This window comes from Parasteatoda tepidariorum, chromosome X1, assembly GCF_043381705.1.
Source record: "Parasteatoda tepidariorum isolate YZ-2023 chromosome X1, CAS_Ptep_4.0, whole genome shotgun sequence".
NCBI lineage: Eukaryota > Metazoa > Arthropoda > Arachnida > Araneae > Theridiidae > Parasteatoda > Parasteatoda tepidariorum.
The window spans coordinates 60,465,878-60,486,730 of NC_092214.1; the positions used below are offsets into that span (position 1 = coordinate 60,465,878).

Below are 20,853 nucleotides of genomic sequence, written 5' to 3' on the forward strand. Positions count from 1 at the left end.
TGTTAATATTTATCTATCTATCTCTCTCTCTCTCTCTCTCTCTATATATATATATATATATTTATATATATATATATATATATATATATATATAATAAGATACATAATACACGTGCATAAAGTAGTAACTGAACGATAGGAAATTACGCAGTATTGTTGAAGGAAGAAATAAACCGTGACGAAATGGAAAAGGTCGTTTTACTACTGCTCAATTATTACGTTACGCATGCGCAGTGTTGATTAAATTTTACTGGTGTGAAGAAGTTAAACAGATTGTTGATTAGAGAAGTTAAACGGCGTGATGTGATTCCGACTAGGTTTCGATTGCTCCATGAACGTCAAAAAAACCTATGTTTGTTCGACTCTCGAACAAACATACCAGACCAAAGAGAGCTTTTATTCTGAAGAATAAGGTTATGTATTGGCTAATTGAAAAACATTCGGCAATTTTCAAGCCAACACTGCCTTTTTTTTTTTTTCAATTTGACAAGCTTTTTAGATTTTCAATATTTTCTAGAAATCTGTACATCGAAATAAAATAATCAAGAAAATAAAATTAAAATTGTGACTTCATTTTCAAAACATTAGCATATAAGTATTTAAAAATTATTATTTAAATAATTAGATTTCGTGTTGTACGTCTGAAAAATCAAAAGCTTAAGTGACTCATTATTGACCCTACGACCACTCTCCTGAGTAAATTATAAAATAAATCAGTAGACCAATATTTTGCCAATTTAGACTACCCTCCTATTTCCTATGATCCCACAATAAACTAATCGTTATACACTGCTCCCAGTAAGACACCGAAGTCAAGCATCACTGACTTCAGTCAGTGAATGGGTGGATCACCATTTTGATCAGCCTGTGAAGGGACCGAGGGTGTACGACGTCGGTCCTCGGTATACTGTCCTACCATAAAGTGCTAGACTTCGCGCGGTGGTCGTGGGACTACCAAAGTGGAGGAGCCATCCCCTGCTCAGAGGATCTAAATTGTGAGGGCATGTCTTCGAATCATCCTCGGGGATGATTCCCTGACCTTCGCCAATAGCTCGTTGTCCAACTCTATTCGTCGTAAATAAAGTACTACTACTATTATTTCCTACGACAAACAATTAAAATGCAATGAAAGTAAATAGTCGGCGAAAACACATTTATGTGTTTTATTCCGCAACTTTTGACTCTAATTAGCCATATAACATTGAAAACTTCAAGATAAATGCAGAAACCCGATGAAGTGATCAAAATTTATTTAGATTGATTTGAATTTTGATTGCACTTTTAAATTACAGGAATAATACACAAATATGCAAAAGAGAGACCATAGTAATAATTATTTTTAAAAACAAATTGTATGGTTTTTGCTGATACTCGTAAGTTTCATATTGAAAATAATATAACACGCTCACTAAAGAAAGAAAATCCCTACTAGTTAGAACTAATTTTTGCTCATTTTTATTTTAGTTTAAAGATAGATTTGCTGATCGTAATAAGCCTAAAAATATAATGGCCCATTAAAAGATACTGTTTTTCAATTAAACTAGCACTTATCAAAATGACGACGATGTTTGCAAAAAACCAGGTTTTTCAATTAGATTACGAAGTATTCAATTAGATTGCGTTAAAGTGTAGAAATCAGTTTTTCAGTAGATTATATATAGGTAATGTGCATATTAACTAATGTGATCCGTTAAAGTGCCAAAAATTGCTTCATTTTTCAAATTATCTGGATGATCTGCTCATTACCTACTAGACCCTCTTTAAAGTAAAAATCAAATATTTCCTGAAACAGTCGTAATGTTTCTGCATGATTAAACCAACATAATAATTATTAATGTTTATTTTTCGATACAACTAAATGTTTATTTTTTAATATCTAAGGAATCAGTGAAATAAGTCAAAGAACCAACAAATTAGTTCACAGAATCAATCACTTTAATAACTATTTTACGAAGTTTTAAATGGTTTAAAATATTCAACAAGGAAAAGGATAATATCATACTTTGTGCTATGTAGATTAAAGCAAAAGCAACGTGAATAAAGCACAAATGAAAGTACATAAATTGACGTACAATAGTTTCAGTTCTATAAACAATATTTGCATTTAATTCAATTTAATCTGTTGCACCCTGCGGTTCCAGCCAAATCCCCTCATACCTATTTCTTATCTCCCCATAGTTATTTCCTTGTTCAAACTTGCTCCTTTGTTCCTATTGGTTATACCACTTTACATGTGCTTGTCTCTTTACTCCTCTACCTTTATTTTTAAGTTCAGACACTGAGAAAGGTTCTTGTTTATAGAATGTCAATTTATGTACTTTCATTTGTGCTTTATTCACGTTGTTTTTTTTTTATTTAATAAAAGTTATGAGAATTAAATTAGAATATTATTACAAGAAAACGAGAAAAACAAGCTTCAAAACTTTAAGGATTTAGAAGTCGTTAATGTTCACATTATTTATGCAAATGTGGAAAATTCTTGATTCCTCACTTTAACGGAGAAAAATCAGTTAATCCACTAATTGACTAGGTAATTAGCATATAAACGACTTTCAAGCTTTAGCGATATTAAACATACTTAAGTTGTTTATTTATTAGCGGACTGTTTTTCAAAAGAAAATGCACTATGCATTTATTCAAATCATTTATATTTCATCTGCGAATCTAATTTTTATCAATACAAGATTTTTACTTATAGAAAAATCGCAATGAATACGTGCATGAAATTTAATATTTAACATCTATTTCAAATATTTGTCAATATTATGACAACTTTAATGATCTGGAAGGCGTTAATGTGCACATTTATTATGTAAAATGTGGAAAAGACTTGATTCCTCACTTTAACGGAGAAAAATCAGTTAATCCGCTGATTAACTAGGTAATGAGCATATAAACGGCTTTCAAGATATAGCGATATTAAACATACTTACGTTGTTTATTTATAAGCGGACTGTTTTTCAAAAGAAATTGCTCTGGGTATTTATTCAGATCATTTATATTCCATCTGTGAATCTAATTTTAATCTATCCAAGATTTTTGCTTATAAAAAAAATCAGAATGAATACGTGTATGAAATTTGATACTAAACATCTATTTTAAATATTTGTCAATATTTTAAAAAACAACCAACCAAGAATAAAAAATCTGCTATGATGCAAATTTTAAAGCACTTTCATATTTCCAATTCTAAGAAGTTAAAAAACTATACTACTGAACTAAAATTGTTAACATATGTTAATAACATAAAAAGTAATTTCGCAATTACTTTCATTTATTGTCATTCGCAATGTCAATTTAACATTATTCAAATGATCTTTTGCACGTTAAATATCTGGCGGCTGATTTAAAAAAAATTCAAATAGCTTAGCTGAAGTGCTCAAATGTGAAGAAAGTAGGTCATTTTGTTATAAAAAAGAAAATAGTGACTCCACCCTATTAGCGACCTTCTTTAGCCTCTTCATTGACTACTCGCTTTGAAAATTAATTCACGTCATTTTTACGAATAAGCCACATAGTATAAGCGAGTTGAAAGCCGGTATTTACCAAATAATTTACTTTAGTCTAAATCATGGTCATTTTTTTACCATAAAGTAAATTCATTGTTGGAAGTGTAAAATTTAGTGATCCCCTTGGACCAGGAAAGATAATAATAGTGACAACTACACCATTTAGTTTTTTATCTGAAGTGCGAGAAATGATTTGGAGTTGGAGTCTGTATTTAAATGCTTTCATTATGCCATTGATTTAAAGAGCGTTTAGTTAAAGACGAATGGTACACTATTTAGAGGTGATTTATCGGATAATTAGCTCCATTCTGTTAGAATACCAATTATGTTGTAAAAAATTAAATTTTTAATTGAAGTATTACTCTTTTCGATAGGTGCTGAAAGTGCTTTTATAATCATCTAACAAAACTTTTAACATATATCTGTGGGCAAAATTTCAAAAAACAAATCTTTTAAAATGTAGTTTTCGATTAGCTGCAGTCGCGTGGAAAGGTGCGGGTTCTCGTGGGGCAAACTATCCATTTTCCAGCCTCTGAGAAAGAGAGAGTAATAATAAAGGGGAAAAAAATTAAAGGAAAAACATAAGAACGATTTATATTCAATTATCATAAAAATTTAAATCCATTTTTTAAACTTTTTCTTATATTTGAAGTTATATTGTAAAAATGTATTATTTTTAACAAAATATTCTGGAATATTCATATATTTAAAAAAAATAATAATAATTAAATTTTGCCTAATACTTCATTATTAAATTCGTATTTTAAACTTCATAAGATATTTCAAATCAATAATTAATCAATCAAAATAATCAAATTTAAAAAGTGGAAACAAAAATTAATTTACCAAAAAACCTACATGAACTCACCACTTCGCGGTTCCACATTGTCCTTCATTTTCTTGAAGTCACCACTTCGCGTTCCCAGATGCCGTCGACAGTATTATTCAAAAACCTTTTTTTTTTTTTTTTTTTTTTTTTTTTTTTTTTTTTNTTTTTTTTTTTTTCTTTTTTTTTTGTATTTTAAGGCTTTTTGTACAGGAGGGTTGAAAATCGTTCTCGAATTTGCTTTTGGTGGCGAACTGGTCCACCAAATTAAGCTCACCCCTTCGAGGTTCCTCAGAGAAGGGATGCCACAGGTTTTCAAATTTAAATACTGGTGATTAATAAAAAGCAGAAGTCTATTAAAAGAGATTAAAATTAGCAACGTTTTCTAGTATAGTTTTTTTCAATTTACTACTGAAAGTGATTTCCAAGAATTTTTTGCATTAAATATGAATAATTTACAATGAATTTCATGGTGGTAGTTGCAAATGAATAACGAAATAAATTTAATAAATAAGAAAGGAATTGAGTTTTTACCACTTCTTACAATTGTAGTCTCCTATGGCATCCCGGCTCATAGTCATCTATCAGCAAAAATTCATCTTTTCGCTGTTTAATAGTACAAAAAGCGGAATAGGGTATTATGAATCAAACATATGGTGATAATTCGTGTGAACGTATTACTTAATGAAACTGTCAGTTAGGCTAATTACCCCAATTCCCCGATAATAACAAAATATCAGAAACAAGGTTTCTTAGTGTTTCTATTTGTCTCATAAAAAACACTTGGTATATATTTGGGGCTTCTGTCTACGTTGAAACATGCTAATTAGCCTTGTTGTGTCAATTTTACGCTAACTACCCCTATTTGACTCGATAATTACAAACATCAAAATGAAACCTTTTTAGCTTTTCTTTTTATCCGATAAAGAATCACATGAATCAAATTTAGGACTTCTATCTAGGTAAAAACACTAGTTAGCAAATCTGCCAATTAGGATGAATACCCCCTGATTGGCCGACAACCAGTAATAATTACAAATATCAAAATGAAACTTTTCAAATTTTTATATTTATCTCATAAAGGACACATGGTCTAAATTTGAGACTTATATCTTGGTTTAGCATTACGGTCAATTTTAGGCTTTATACTCTGATAATTACAAAATATTAAAATGAAACTTTTCTAGTTCTTCTTTATATCTGATAAGGAACGCATAGTTCATATCTGAAACTACGATCTTAGTAAAAATGTGTTATTAAGCTTTACTGTAAATTAGGCTAGTTACTCCCCGATTACTCGAATTATTACAAAATATGCTGATAATTACAAAATATCAAAATGAATATTTTATGAGGGTTTTTTTCATTTCTTTCAACAAGAGCACGTCGTCAAAATTTGAGAATTTAGTCTTGCTAAGAAAATTCTTATTTATTTAGTATTACTTTCAATTTTAGGTTAATTACCCCCTATTCGCCCCTCTAATAATTACGAATAACAAAACGAAACTTCTTTGGTTTTTCTTTTAAATAATAAGGAACGCATGGTTCCAATTTAAGGCTTTTATCTAGGTGAAAATGTGTTTAGAATTAACGCCGATTAGATTAATCACCCCAATCAACCACATTAATTACAAACCTCGAAATAATTTTTTTTTATCTTATAAAGAACACATGGTAAATTTGAGACTTCCATCCTGGTAAAAACGTTCTTTAGCATTACTCTCCATTAGGCTTATTATCCCTAGTTAACCCGATAAATAGAAATATCAAAAGAAAAGTTTTTAGTTTTTCTCTTCCTCTGATGGAAATACGTAAACAAGTTAAATTTGAGACTTCTATCTTAATGACAAACTTTTACTTAGTATTATTTTTTGTAACCCCCCCCCCCATAACAACAAAATGTCGCAGAGAAGCTTTTTAGTTAGTCTATTTATCTTGTAAAGAACTATGGGCTCAAATTTGAGACTTTCATCCTGGTCAAAAAGTGTTGTTCGGCATTTAGCATTGATTGTGTTATTTCGCATAGATATTTGTTGATGTCGAATAACAACAAAATGGCACAATAAAACTTTTTTGCTTTTCTATTAATTTTATAAGGAACACATGGTCCAAATTAAAGACTTCCATCACAGTAAAATCGTACGATTTTGCATTATTGTCTATTTCTCTAATTACCTCTGAATTACAAAATATAGAAATGATTTTTTTTAAAATAGTTTTTCTATTTATCTCATAAAGAACACATGTTTCAAATTTCAGCCATCTAACTTCATCGAAAGTGTGTGAAATAGTGAGGAGAGAGTAAAATAGTCATCAAGGTTTTGTCTTTTATGTATAGACAGAAGATATTTAGAGGGCCGGGATAGCCAGGTCAGTAGGGCGCTGGGCCTATTTCCGTGAGTTTGTGGGTTTAAACCCGGCCGGCAGAAGACTCCCCGTGTAGTACATGTAAAAATTCTGTCGAGTCGCAAAGTCCTCCATGTTCCCACAACAAATCAATACCTCTGAGGGTACTGGATTGGAGATCGATCGTTCTCTGATTCAGGTCAAAATTACGATCTGTGGATGAATGAATAGATGTATGAATGGGTCCGCCTTATAAACAGGTGTGACGCATGATGTGGCAGAAGACGAATTCTTGGCCATAGATGGCGCCACTGAAAAACAAGAAGCGCACCCTCGGCTCGGTTTCACCAGCAGGCTTGCTAGTTTAGCAAGTGGCATTAGAACCAATCAGGCATAAGATATTTAGATTAAGCGAAGTATTTACCTGAAAATAAATTACTTTCCTAATAAAAATGATACCAGCTATATAGTAACAGATTTAAAGTTTTAGTGCAGTTGGTTGTCGTTTGGATACCCTGTTGACAAGATACCTATGGCTGTTGCCCCTCCCCCTTTTTGCACGCCACTGTTATGTTGCTAATAACCAGGTCACACCATTTTCGTCCATTTTCAAATGTGATGTAAAAAATAGATTTTGTTTCACGCTAAAATGTTTCGCAGAATTTTAAATATAACTGAGACTGTAAAAAGACATCTTTATCATTATCAGACAAAGAAAGAATCTCTCTGGGTGGGATTTCCGTTCTCAGAATATTAAATTGGAAAGCAGTGAGTTTTCAAATATCCATTTAGTAATTTTACGACCAGTTTTTTTAGTTTTGGGAGGACGTTGGTCAGTTTTAATATAATCAAATTAAATAACATATTTCTCAAAAGATTAAAAAACTAGAATTTCCAATTAAAATTAAATTTCCTAACAACAATTTGTTAAGTGTTTTGCTTTAAATATTTTAATTATTAATAAAACTAGCTTTCTCATTATAATTAATATGTTATCTCTGAAAAACAATTGCTAATTGCAAAGCTCCTTTCCTTTATCAGAAAAAAAAACTCTTCAACTTAAAGTTACTTTTTTTTCCTGCTAACAACATATTCGATACAAAAAGCTTCCAAAAATGTTAGATCGAATTTCGATTTAACTCTAAAGTTCATGTGCCTAGCTTTTCCGAAAATGCATTATATTTTTTTCTTTCGTGTAACATAATATTCTTTTAATTAATATCAAGAAAATCGCATTATTCTTAAAAGCAACGCATAGGATGAAATCGTTTTAGGTTACTATGAAAAAAGTGATTTTTTTTATAGTAATAAACTATTCTTTTTCATATCTTTTATTCAATAAGGAGAGATGTTATAGGAAAATCTTTTATTTTCGCAGGAAAAAGAAAATAAAGAATTCAGCCAAAAAATAAACAAATAAAATCATATATTTGTTAAAACCATTAAAGCTACCCAACTTTATTATTTCTTCCCTTAATTTTGTTTAGTACGAGGAAGGATCAAATATAAATGAGACTTTTTTAATAACTAAATATTGAAATGGTATTTTCAAAAAGTACAAGAATGTTATTCTTTCTCATACTTGCCGTGAAATTCTACACACCTTTTCCCACACTTTGGAAGTTCTAATCCCTGTGGTATTAAAAGAAATTGGCCATGCAGTGAACCAATTGCGCAAAAAATCTTCGGCCTCTTTATTGGAAGAAAATCCCTCTCCCCTAATGCTTCTTTAAGGTGTCCAAATGAATGGTATACAGAAGGTGTCAAGTCCAGGTTTTATAGAGGATGTTCAACTGTTTCTCAGTGAAATGCCTGTTACTGCGGATTTAAGAGGCTTTTGACAAATGTCTTTTCCTGCATCCTTTCGATTTGTGTTCAAAATTCTAGGCATCTACCTTGTGGAGATTTTTCGATGTTCTAAATCTTCATGAAGTAAGCTTTGCATGCTTCCATAACTCATCTCTGTTATAGAACTAATTTTTCAAACTTTCCTTCGTCAGTTATTAAGAATAAGATCACGAACTTCGTCAATTTTCTCTGTCGCAAGACTCGTTCTTGGTCGAAGAGCAGGAGACAAGTTTTCAACTTCCTCACGATCTTGTTTAAATAACTTGTAAGATTTGCATATTTTAGTCATTGACAGGGTATCATTGTGTCTGTAATTTGTGCAAAAGTTCAATAGGTGTGACATTTTTTTTTGTAAAAAATTTAATTATTATGCATTTTGCTACTGCATTAGGAACGTTACTTTCACTTATCATTCAAGTTTCCAAAAAAAAAAAAAGAATTTATAAAGAACTAAACACTACCAAATAATTTTTTAACTTCTAGATAAAGTTCTATTGTTGCCATGACAATGAGAACAAAAATTGTCTACTGCCAGTGACGTAGTTTTGGGGAGGGTTCGGGGGGCAAAACCCCATCCGAATATAAACATTAAACTTGATTAATGAACTATTGTACGGTAAGTGATGTATATATAAAAAAGTTTTCATAATTCATTTTTTTGTAATTTAAACATTATATATTAATTAGATACAGTAAGCATAATATTAAATAATAATTAAACNAGGAGATAATCGATAACCTCCAGGAACAAACATTAAAAATACGCCGTTGTTTGCTGCTATTAAAAGTTATATTTGATTATATTTGATCCTCAATCCTCAGCTATATTTGATCTACCTACTCATTTCATTTAATCACTCTATGCATCAAACAAAATTATATAATGTTCGATTCATCATCATAATAGATTCATATAATTCTTGTTCTGTTCTGTACTCTACTTCTAAGCATTTTGAACCCAATTCATAAACTGCTATTTCTGAATGCATCCACACGTTTTCCTATAGTTATTCTGCATAGAAAACTTGTACGTAAGCCACTTACTATTATAAATATGTGGAAAAAACTTATCTTAGCATATATAGGGTATTCGAAAACTCAACCAACAAATTCAGAGTTCTGATAAAAGGCATTAAAGTGTATCATAGAACACGGGATCACTTAGCCAATGGTTAAAGAATCGGACTCCAGTCCAGACGGTCCGGGGTTCAATCCTCGACTCCTCTAAGACCCACTGAGTACATACGACATACGTGTTCGTAAAAGCCGTGGAAATGAAAGTCCTGTAGACGGTCTCGGACAGTACCATGGGTACACGGATCTGGAGAAAATTCCCTTCCCCTTATGATCCATGTCTAAATTAAGGAAGTGACCTCCCGGAAGAGATCCTCTGCAGAGGATGAGAACTGCGATGGTATGTCTCCGGGTCTTTCCCGAGCATGCTTTCCCGACCGTCGGCAATAGCCCATAGTGTAGCTCTAGTGCGACGTAAATAAAGTACCTACTTGTAGTATCCAAATTAAATTAAACGCATTTGTGCCATTTACTTATAAGCCAAAGATAATATGTAAGCCAAATATATAAGGAATTCACTTATAAGCCTTTCTCCGTATATTCTTTGTATAAGTGCCGAGGTTCTTCAGTGAAATGAACTACTTAAACCTTTTTCTACTTACTACTTTTTGGGCATTTAACTTTTCTATCATTGTCTGAAACTTTAGCTTCTCAGCCACTAACATATTTCTAGAATGAAATTTTTTCTGTTTCCTATTCTAGACCTAAGTGTTGACAGATCAACCTAAATAACCATAATTTTGGGGCCGCAGCTACTTTCCTTCTGTCAAACCTTTTGAGTGCGAAGAGGTAGTGAATTAAATTTCTGCCATGACCTTTATGTATCTATATTTCGATAATTTCCTGCCACTTATCCACTCAATCCTGCCGGTTGTATAATGAATAATAAGTGGAGTAAAAATTCAGTAATAGTTCCATTGTGAAACCACAGTAAAATAGTTTTCTCACAGTCTGGCATTTACTTCTTCATTCTCTCTATCATATCTAAGATATTGTTTGAAACAATTATCACCTTGCAAACTCTAAGGTTCATTAGTAGTTTCAGAAAACAAACCTGTGACCTTCTCTGTCTCAGCCAGGGAGCTTTTTTCCGAGATGATGGTTTAGTTTGATTTTAATAGATACACTAGAGCTATGCTATTATCGATTGCCAACAAACATACCCTTTTAGTGATGATCTGAAGACAATTCATGAACAACACTACCATTGATTAAATCGGATAATAGATGCTAGTAGTACAGAGATGCCTTCTCTGTCGCTGCCCAATACCTTAATGTCTTGAACTTTTCCAACGAAGGTTGTAGGTTCGGGCCATATGTAGTCTAAATGCCTTAATACTCACAAGTGAGTTACCCCCACATGAGTTTATCTAGAAACTAAAACCCTGGTCTTCTAGAGAAGAGCAAAGCTACACCCCCAACGTTCACTTATAATCGAACAGCATTTAAGCACTTAATTGAAGTAGGACCAACTTCACGAATAATAGTTCCATGTTAAAATTGGTTCTACTTCATTTAAGCAGAGTGATATTCGTTTGTAAATAGCTGGCAGTTGTTAGTGACTTCAGGTGGCGAACCTACGATCTTCTCTTTGCACTCCGAACCCTCAGTTTTTTGTTAACCCGCTCCATAAAATGCCATCGTAGTATAAACTATTAGAAGCAGCTAAATTCCTCACTATATAATTCCTTATTTGCTTGAATTTAAACTATCTAACATCTTTCACCATCTGCTATTTTTAATTTCACGTCTTGCTTACCAAAATCTAGAGAACTTTACCATTAATCTATTTTGTACTAATCTTAGTAATAGTAAGGAGTAGTAGGAGTCCTATTTTCTACTTGTAGTACATAGTTGAAAAGTAGTTTTCAACTACATAGTTATGTTTTGAAAGCAAGTGTTCTAGTTACATAGTTATGTACTCGTACTACTTTAAAAGTAACAGTGCCGCAAAGGAGTTCTCTTTTGGGCCTCCCTGGCCGAGCAGTACTCCACGCCAAACGCTGTGCAAAGCATCGAGGTAGCGGGTTCGAATCCCACTGTTACCCTGGATGAATCTTCGTGCTGTCTTTCTCTGTATTGTGCTATCTGTCCTTCTATTTGACAAAGGTTTACAAGCCTAAATTGAGAACACAAGCCTGCAAATGTATATAAATCCAATAAACCAATAAGGAGTTCTCTTTCAATTTTTTAATAGTTAGGTAATGAGTGACACGTGAAACTAATTATGAAGTTTATCTGATTGTCAACAAAGCTGATTCTGGTGCACACTGTATAGTTTGACATAGCTGGTGAAGGTTTAAGGAGGGCTAGTTGCAAGGAATAATTGTTAGCTGAAGTTTACTTAGTCATAGATAGTAAGTGGTTAGTTTGTACCTAAATTATTCTGAACTTTACTTAATTATTAGAGTTTTTATAATACTGTTGAGATTTTTTTATAATTGGAAAATTTTTGTCTAGATTAAACCTCTTAATATTTTAGTTGTAACTTTATCTTTCATTTATTTTTACGCTAAACTTAAGGATTCTCTCAAATGAACCATTTTTTTACTTCGCATGTAAAAGTAAAGCATTTAATTTACTGATTCGTAAGATATAAAATTTTAACATTTTACAATATATGATGTATCAATTATATTTTTCTGCAGTAATGAAATATTGCCGTAATCAGAACAATTAAAGGCTTGTTAGGATTTTTTTTTTAAATAAATATAATTTTAGCTTTAAAATTAGGATATTGAAATAGACTAGAGCTTTTAGTAAGGAATTTCAACAAAAAAATTGCTTTTCTTACAAAAATTTACTAACAATTTCTTAGTTTTTATTTAAGAACAATTTATCCCAGCCAAACAGAATATCTGAAGTTTCTTCACAACTTGTTTTTAATTGCGATGTCTGGTGTATAAAAAAAATTCTCAAATTTGATCTGGTTAGTTTTTTTCCATCAACGTTCCTAAATTTTTTGTGGCGTGTAGAAACTCGCTGACTGGATTTAAATTCACTTGGCTAAAATTATCTTTTTAACTATCTCATATATAGTTAAGACTGAATAATTTATAGCTAAATTTATCGCTTTGTAACCAGATCAAAATATTTATTTTTCCATTAAAAACTGCTATGCTATAAAGTTTAGTTTACGGTATAATTACTATACTGTACGTGAAACAAAGCATAGAGTAGTTGTCTATAATAGTAGTTGCATTATTTATATATTAAAATTTAATAAACTGTTAACATTGTCAAAACTCGAATGGCAATCAACCATATCGTATAGCTAAACTGTCATGTATTTTAACTTACATTTTTCTTGCTTATATTTTTCCGAAACATGAACTAATTATCTTTGCAATTAGTTTGTTTTTTTAGTGACTATTTGGATTGTATCTGTCAAACTACACTGTTAAAATAGTTTCTGGTTTTCATGGATCATAAGAAATGTCTTAGTGTTATCTCATGACCAAATTTTTACTTACCGAGCTATGACTATTATGTTTGCCTATTAAACCCAATTTGGAACAAGAGCGAGTTAAGACCTACATACTTTTATTAAAATCTATCGCCTGAATGGGTTCTGAATTGCATGTCAAGTAATTTTCATTTTTGGTTTAAATTATCGCCTATTTGGTTTAGCTTCAAACTTAGTTTATAGCAAATTGATTTCGTTTCATTGAAAAATGTTGCGCGAGTTTTAATTTCGATTCGCTTTAGTTCATAATAGATTAGGATTTGATCCAACACTTTTATACTCTAAATTTTATTATTTTAAGTAACTTGAAATCAAATTTTATAAAATTTCTATAAATTTTTTTATTCAAAATGAAGAATGAAAGATTCAACGAAGTTAGTTTCGCTTCATTTATTCAAAATTTCATCTGTTTTCATTGTATCCGATTGAAAAACTCATACAGTTTATAGCTTTAGTCAAAATTTCATTAGACTAAGGAATTATGAGTATCTAAGTTGAAGCATTTTAAATTTCACTATCTGAAATTGGTTCTTATCACTGTACTAAAAACTAGATTACCTTTATAATCATTCATCAGATAATCTAATATTATGAAGTTTTAAGGGTCCAAACATATAATTATCAGCCCATTAATGTTCAATGTTTCGTTCAATAATTAACGGAATAAACGAAGTTCATATCTATACCGAGAATGTTTGATATACGGTGATTCAAGTTTAAAATTTTGCAACACTTTGAATCCTTTTATTATTAAATTTTCATAATGCTCCAGTCTTGCTCCTTGCCTACTTATATTTCTTAAAATAGAGAACACAAATAAGAATTAAAGGGGCGAAAAAAGAGATGTTGTCAAAACCTGTTGAATGATTATCGGAGTTATTGAAAACATCAAACCTCATTGGATTAACTTAGAATTTAATGCATCGAAATCTGTTTTGAATGTCGTGGGAAACTCATAGAATGTTAAAGACTGCAATTGGAAACTGTTTAACCAAACTTGCTTTGATGTTTAGCATCCTCTTTTCCCCAATAATTTTCCAAATTGAAATAGCGTTTTTGTTTATTCCTTGATTGAATGAATATTAATGAATATTAATTTACCCTCCCAATGCACCTATTTTAATTTCAAGTGTTCTTAAAAGTACATATTAAGGATAGGATTACATGACCACAATGTAAAGGTTCTGAATCCAAATTTTTAGTAAACTTTCCAAATTTTTAAATTTTTAACGTCAATTCAATAGTATGCTTCTTAACACAAATTTAATAGATGGTAAAATACCTGCAATTTGGCACATAAAATAAAATGTTTCTAGATTTTTAAAAAAAAATTTCTCTAGGCTTCCAAAGATTGTATTAAAAATTTTTAAATTTCAATATTTAAATTTTCTTTCAGCCATGGATAAATTGACGATTGGAGCTATCTTTCTGATTTTGTTCGTAGCCTACAGCAATGCTGCATCTCCCTTTTTCATATCTGCAATTACTTCTGCTTTGGCAACAATTCCTTATTCAGGCGGACCAATGACCACGGGATTAGTTGGTGCTAAACTGGGTATAGGAACAAAGCTTCTTTACTACCTAGGTTATTTTGGTCGAAAGGCACCATCCACGCCAAAACAGAAAGCAGCTGCTTCCCCAAAACTTCCATCATCCTTCGGAGAAGGTGGATTTTCTTCACCTTTTCAGTACATGCAATCTGGTGGATTTCCTAACAGTTTTCCATCTACTTCAAATTTTCAAAACTCATTTGGTGGTGTTGATCCCTCACAACTTTTTCAAGCACTTATTGCTCAAGGAGTTGATCCTAATGTGGTGATTGAAGCATTAAACTATGCTGGAAGTATGAATCCTGCTCAAAATGCATTTGCCAGTAATGGAGCATTTGGTACGAGTGGATCATTTAGTGCTGGTGGTGGAGGAGCAGGTTTTCCAGCTAATTCAGGATTCTCATCAGCAATGTCGGGAGGAGCAGGTTTTCCAGCTAATTCAGGATTCTCATCAGCAATGCCGGGAGGAGCAGGTTTTCCAGCTAATTCAGGATTTTCATCAGCAATGCCGGGAGGAGCAGGTTTTCCAGGTAATTCAGGATTTTCATCAGCAATGCCGGGAGGAGCAGGTTTTCCAGCTAATTCAGAATTTTCATCAGCAATGCCGGGAGGAGCAGGTTTTTCAACTAATTCAGGATTTTCATCAGCAATACCCGGTAATCCTTTATATTTATATATCAGTTTTCGTTATTGCGTGCATAGTTTTAAATCATATCACTTGAGGAATATTTAGCAGCATATTAAATTTCTACAATTTTTCTTCCATAATTCGAATTTATTCGAAAACTCATATAAACTTAATTCTCGATCGCGTTCAAATTTTAAATCTTAGCTTTTACAAATTAAAGCATAGAAAGACTCCTTTTAGTCAAACTTGAATCGTCCTAGCGTCTAAAAGGTTTAACTTTAACCAAGCTAAATGTATAGATTTTGTTTGTTGCATGCACAGAATGATTCTAAAATATATGTTAAGTCATGCTATCAGAAACATAGCATTTAACGTACGTGTGTTCTGCGTAAAATCTGTGAAGAGCATATTTTTCGGTAGAAATTACCTACGTTAACTTTAACGAACATACATACATTAATATGCTTAAAGCCACGGGAAAGTACTATTTGCCTCTTTTCAGGGATGAGTTTATCGTCATTGAATGAGAATATTGTATGAGCTAGATGTAATTAATGCAGTTTATTACGTTCATATTGTATTTTATAACTTTTGTATTTAATAACCTTAATTAGCTTGTAACATTGATCATATCTTGAGTATTTATCATCATTTACTTGAGTGGCATCTGGTTATATTAACATTGACCATTTCATTCAATAAAATACTCGGTGGTCTGCATTACAGTATGAAATCACATCAGTTTACTGAGTCAAAGTTCAGTTCAAAATTTTGTAGCGTAAGTAAACTATATTACTTTCGCTTAGTTTTACTTTTAAATTTCGAAAATAAAGTTAACCTAGTGGAGCATTCTCAGATAAGACAAGTCTCTAAATGTCCCCTTTTCGTTCCGTCAAACATTCGAATATAGTTAAAATATGCACAAGTTTGAAAATTTTACAAAGGCCTATACTTTAACTATAATCGTGGGAAAAATTCTTTTGGGTTTTTATCTATCAAATTTTTTAATGATTGAATGTGTGAAACTGTTAACGTTAAATACATTGAATGCAATGCTTACTAATAAAGTAATTAACGCATCCCATCTGTTTAAATTTTTTTACGTTTAATTTTATTTAAAAGAGAATCAGTTTAATTCTATGCTTATTCTACGTTACAAGTTAAAAATTAAGGAAAAGAAATCCTTCGAGCGTAAAACTGATCTTCCAAACAAAACTAGATAAAATTTTTACTCAGTCTACATAAAGAGTAAAACTGTTAAACCATGCACATGTATCTATCAAAAAAAGAAAAAGAAATCTTTGGAATTTAATTTGCGATTGGTCACATTTTTCTTTCTGCGCAGAATTCAATCACCTAAACAATGGCTAAAACTTTCATTCAAACTCTTAGTTTCTACAACCTAATAAGCCATTGCCTCTTCAGACTGTTCTAAAACTGCATCATAAACTTGACAAGCTTATAGCTCTTAATATTGTCCTGGTTAAAGTGCAAAGTTGGGAATTCTTTGGAATACGAAGTGTTTGGGAAACGTTTCAAGTCAGACTTAAGTTTTCCAAAATGTTAAGAAGAATTTAACTTAGGAAATATTTTGGTAAATACAACTGAAGAGTTTAGAGTAATATAAGCACTTTTCATAATGCTTCCGCACTTTCAAATTGTTCAAAAGAACATTACAGATTAAAACAGAATTTTTATGCTAGCAATCTTACTGTACTGTTAAAAACGTGTTGAGTATTATCAGGCAATACTAATTAATGTAAAAATAGCAGTTAAATGTAAAAATTTCACCTTTAATAGAACTTAGTTGATTACAATCGATCTAGTTCTTTTAACCCTAATCAGCTCCCATAATTGACATAGGTTTAGCGCATAGCGTTTTAGATTTTCTGCCTTTAAGTTTTCCTTCTATTTTGCTTAATTTCAAAATATTGAAATTGCTATTTGATTTTAATTGGGTTATTAAAGCCCGTAAAAGGTTTCTCTTTAAGTACTGGTTCCACGACCCCGATGTTTTCTAACACTTACTCCCATTATTTCCTTTATTTTATTGTGAGACTATGTAACTTTAATTTTTGAGTTTCGGATTAAAAATTTTTAACCACAGCTGAACCTTTTAAGTTGAGGATTTCTCAAGTTCAGAGTAGACAAATAATTACCTAATACCTTTCTAATAAATTGAAATTCTTAATTTTTTGTGCTATTATAAATTCAAAAGTTTGGTGTTCTATTTTTTTTTTTTACTTTCAGACCAATAGTACTGCTAATTTCATAAGAGACCAAAAGCTATTGCTAAATAAACTTTCCTATTATATTTACAGTATTCTATAACCTTCTTCTCTGCATAATGTGTAGCAAATTATCAATTTTATGCTCTAGACTAAATTTTCATGAAAAATATAATTAAATTTACAGCCCATCAATTTGCTGGACCCCAAGGAGGCACAGGAGGCTCATTAAACCAACCTATTGCACCAGAAACTTCAGCTTCAGAAAGTGAACCGGATGATGCAGAGAGCTTTTTCAACTTTTTGACAGACATGGATGAAAACACTTGTATTTCAAGATTAATATGCGACATCGGGAATAAGCCATCTTTTCTAGGAGAATTTTCAGAAAACATTAGCAGCATGGTTAGGTAATAAATTTTCAATGTCTTTAACATTTCAACTACAGTACTCTTCAAAAATTAAAATACGTGCTGTTTTCTGAAATTTAATAAATGAATATAGAAACAAGAAATTTGAAAGGAATGCGCAAAACTGTATATTGACTAATAGAAATTTACATTATTTCAAACACAAGCAAATTTAAAACAAACTTGGCAGAACTTTCTAGACGATAAGTAGCCCCAAACATTCTGGAACGAATTTTTGTAATATTTCAGACATCACAAAACTGGCTACTGTTTTCTGGAAACAAATTCCTACCAAACTATTTTAATTTTAAATAATGGTTGAGCTCGAGTTTATGCAAATTCTACGGCAATCAAAGGAACTGTTTAGTTGATATTTTCGTCAAATTACTTGTTTCTATGTTCTTTCGTTTTCAAATAAGATTAAATAAAAACAGATCACAACCAAAGTAGCACAGGGATATTGTAACAGCTTTAGTCTACATCGACCGACATTGTCAATATTGGCGAAAATCGACATTGTGTGTAGGATATTGTACGATTCCCGTCGATTTCACATTAAAAGTCTGTTTGTAAAACTTTTCTTTTCAAACTTTATTGTGTTCTTAAATCAAAAATAATCATTTAAAAGACAAAAAATGACGTCAAATTGTTGAAATTCCAAAAAATAAATTTAAAATAAATTTAGAGATATCCGAAATGCTGAGAGATATCGATCGACATTCCCCAACGTTTTTACAATATCGAACAATATTGTTTCGCGATATTGAATAAACGTTATAAAAGGGGTCCATTTTTTATATATAGTACAATGCTTCGCTACGATATTATACAATGTTCAAAGCTAAGTTTTTACGATATCGTTTTTGTGAATTATGCTATTTGGGAACTTTAGGAGCGTATTTTCGAAATGTACTAATATTGTTTTTTGCAGTTCGCTCAAGGTGCCACCAACCAGTCGAGCTTACAAGTATATTGAAATAATGGAAAGAGGAAAGAAAGACGGTCAGTGTAGCGTAAAGTTTCCAGAATGTGGTGATGTTTCGTATGAAGTTGTTAAAAATGTAGCTCCTTCTGTTAGTTTGCCTCAAAATGTAAATCCCGCAGATATAAACTTCTAAAGAGAAGCCTCAAAACTGAATTTCAGTTTTTAATTGTTGAAAACTAAAATTGTTTATAAAACAATAAAGTTAATTTTCTTTTACTGTAGTTTAATTTCTCAAAGCAATCAACACAAGCAGCAGCATATGAAATAGCACATTTTATAACTAGTAAATTAAAAATTAAACTTGAAACTTTAGTACAAAGTCTTTTGCAACTTGATTACTATCCTTCATGAAGCGTAGAAATTTAACAAGCTTTATAGATTGGTAGTAATATATCTGGAATATATGAAGTCTTTTTGTTAGAAAATACGTAAGCAAATGAGATTTGAACGAAACAAATTTGGCTTAGATTTTTCAGTTTTGTCCAAAGAACTAATGAGTAAATGTTTCACTAAACGGCATACTTTTTTAAAGAAAAAGTAAATCGTGAGGAGTGTAATGTAAAAATTTTTTTAAACAGTTTTAACGACGTCCTTTTAGAACTTCTACAAATGACTTTCAGAGCGGCCAATATTTGTACCGTTTGAGGAACGCTTTACATAGAGTTATCAAAGTTAATTTTATTTTACTAAGTAACCCGACCAGCGTCCTCAAAAAAAACTAAATTGATAGCAACATTTCTAAAAAACATTCGAATGCTCCTCTTTACCTTTCCTATTAAAGTCTGTTAGCGAATCTCAGCTTGGAATTTTTGTTCTCAGAATATTAGAGGTTTTTCTGGTCTTTGACGAAGGGTCGGAATCCCGATCGCAACGCTCAACTAGACCATCTGAGGAGAACACACAGATTTCATGTCGAGAGCCTTCCTTTTCCTCCCCTCTGCTTAAAAGTATGGGAATGTATTACTATATTTTCTTTCATAATTCCTTTCAATTTCATCAAATATTTTTAAATTTTCCCATGACTTATTTTAAACTGTTTAATGCAGTTCTGAATTCCGAAGTCGAGCATCACTGGCTGCGGTCAGTGTGCGGGTAGGTGACCACTTGTATTAGTATACGTAGAGACCGATGGTTCGCGGTATTGGTCCTCATTAAACTGTTCTACCGTAAAGTGCTCAATTTCGCTTGCAGGTCGTTGGGTTACCAAAGCGGGGGTGACATCCTCCCTGCAGAAGATCAAAATTGTGATGGCTTGTCTTCGGATCATCCAGGGATGTTTCCCAGACCGTCGCCTATAGCCCATTGTACAGCTCTAGTGCGACGTAAATGAACTAAAACAGCAACAGCAGCAGTTTTGAATTCCAAACAGTTTTCAAACTTAGTTTTAATCAGTTTAAAAATCTTGACAAACTACCTGGTCATGACAAACTAATTTATCTCCAGTTCGATCACCCTCCTGGTCATTCACCCTAGTCCGATCCTTCGCCATAGCCTTGAAGATTACTGTTTGGTTCTTGGAACTGTTCCCTTTTTTCGGCTTAGTAATTTCTTTATCCAACTGAGATTAATCAAGGTTCCATGGGAATGAAATCATCTATCCTCAAGCAATTAATTCTTTTTACTAGTAAAATTTTTCTATAGGTAATAAGCACTTAGATTACATGGCGCTCCGTAGCCTTCACCCCTACGCCAAAGACTCCCATGAATACATTCCATACATAGATATTATATACCACATTGATGACACATTTCCGTAAATGGCATTTTCTACTCCTTTGATGTGCTTGCTGAATTGAAATTATATAAGAAAGGTTATTATTTTCAATACGATAAATTCCCTTTGGCGATAATATCGAAAATAACTATATAAACTATTAGAACTTGCATTGTCAACAGGCACTGAGCTCAACTAGATTGTTCTTGCTTGTTAGAGGTCAAAATCACGATTGCTAAAATCTATTAATACGAAAGTGAATTTCAGAA

The 20,853-nt window shown here is 31.7% G+C and overlaps 1 protein-coding gene across 2 annotated transcripts; it reads left to right on the forward strand.

The window, feature by feature from the left end:
- Positions 1-11,779: 11,779 nt before the first annotated feature.
- On the forward strand, positions 11,780-19,086 carry LOC107447344 (uncharacterized). 2 transcript variants are annotated; one of them, XM_016062223.3, is made up of 4 exons: positions 11,780-11,960; positions 14,466-15,275; positions 17,663-17,885; positions 18,817-19,086. In XM_016062223.3, exons 2-4 carry the CDS (start codon positions 14,468-14,470, stop codon positions 19,001-19,003), a joined length of 1,218 nt encoding a protein of 405 aa, XP_015917709.2. In that variant the 5' UTR covers positions 11,780-11,960; positions 14,466-14,467; the 3' UTR covers positions 19,004-19,086. The 2 variants fall into 2 exon arrangements, with proteins under 2 accessions (XP_015917709.2, XP_015917710.2); XM_016062224.3 differs by having other exon boundaries at positions 11,828-11,967.
- Positions 19,087-20,853: the final 1,767 nt, after the last annotated feature.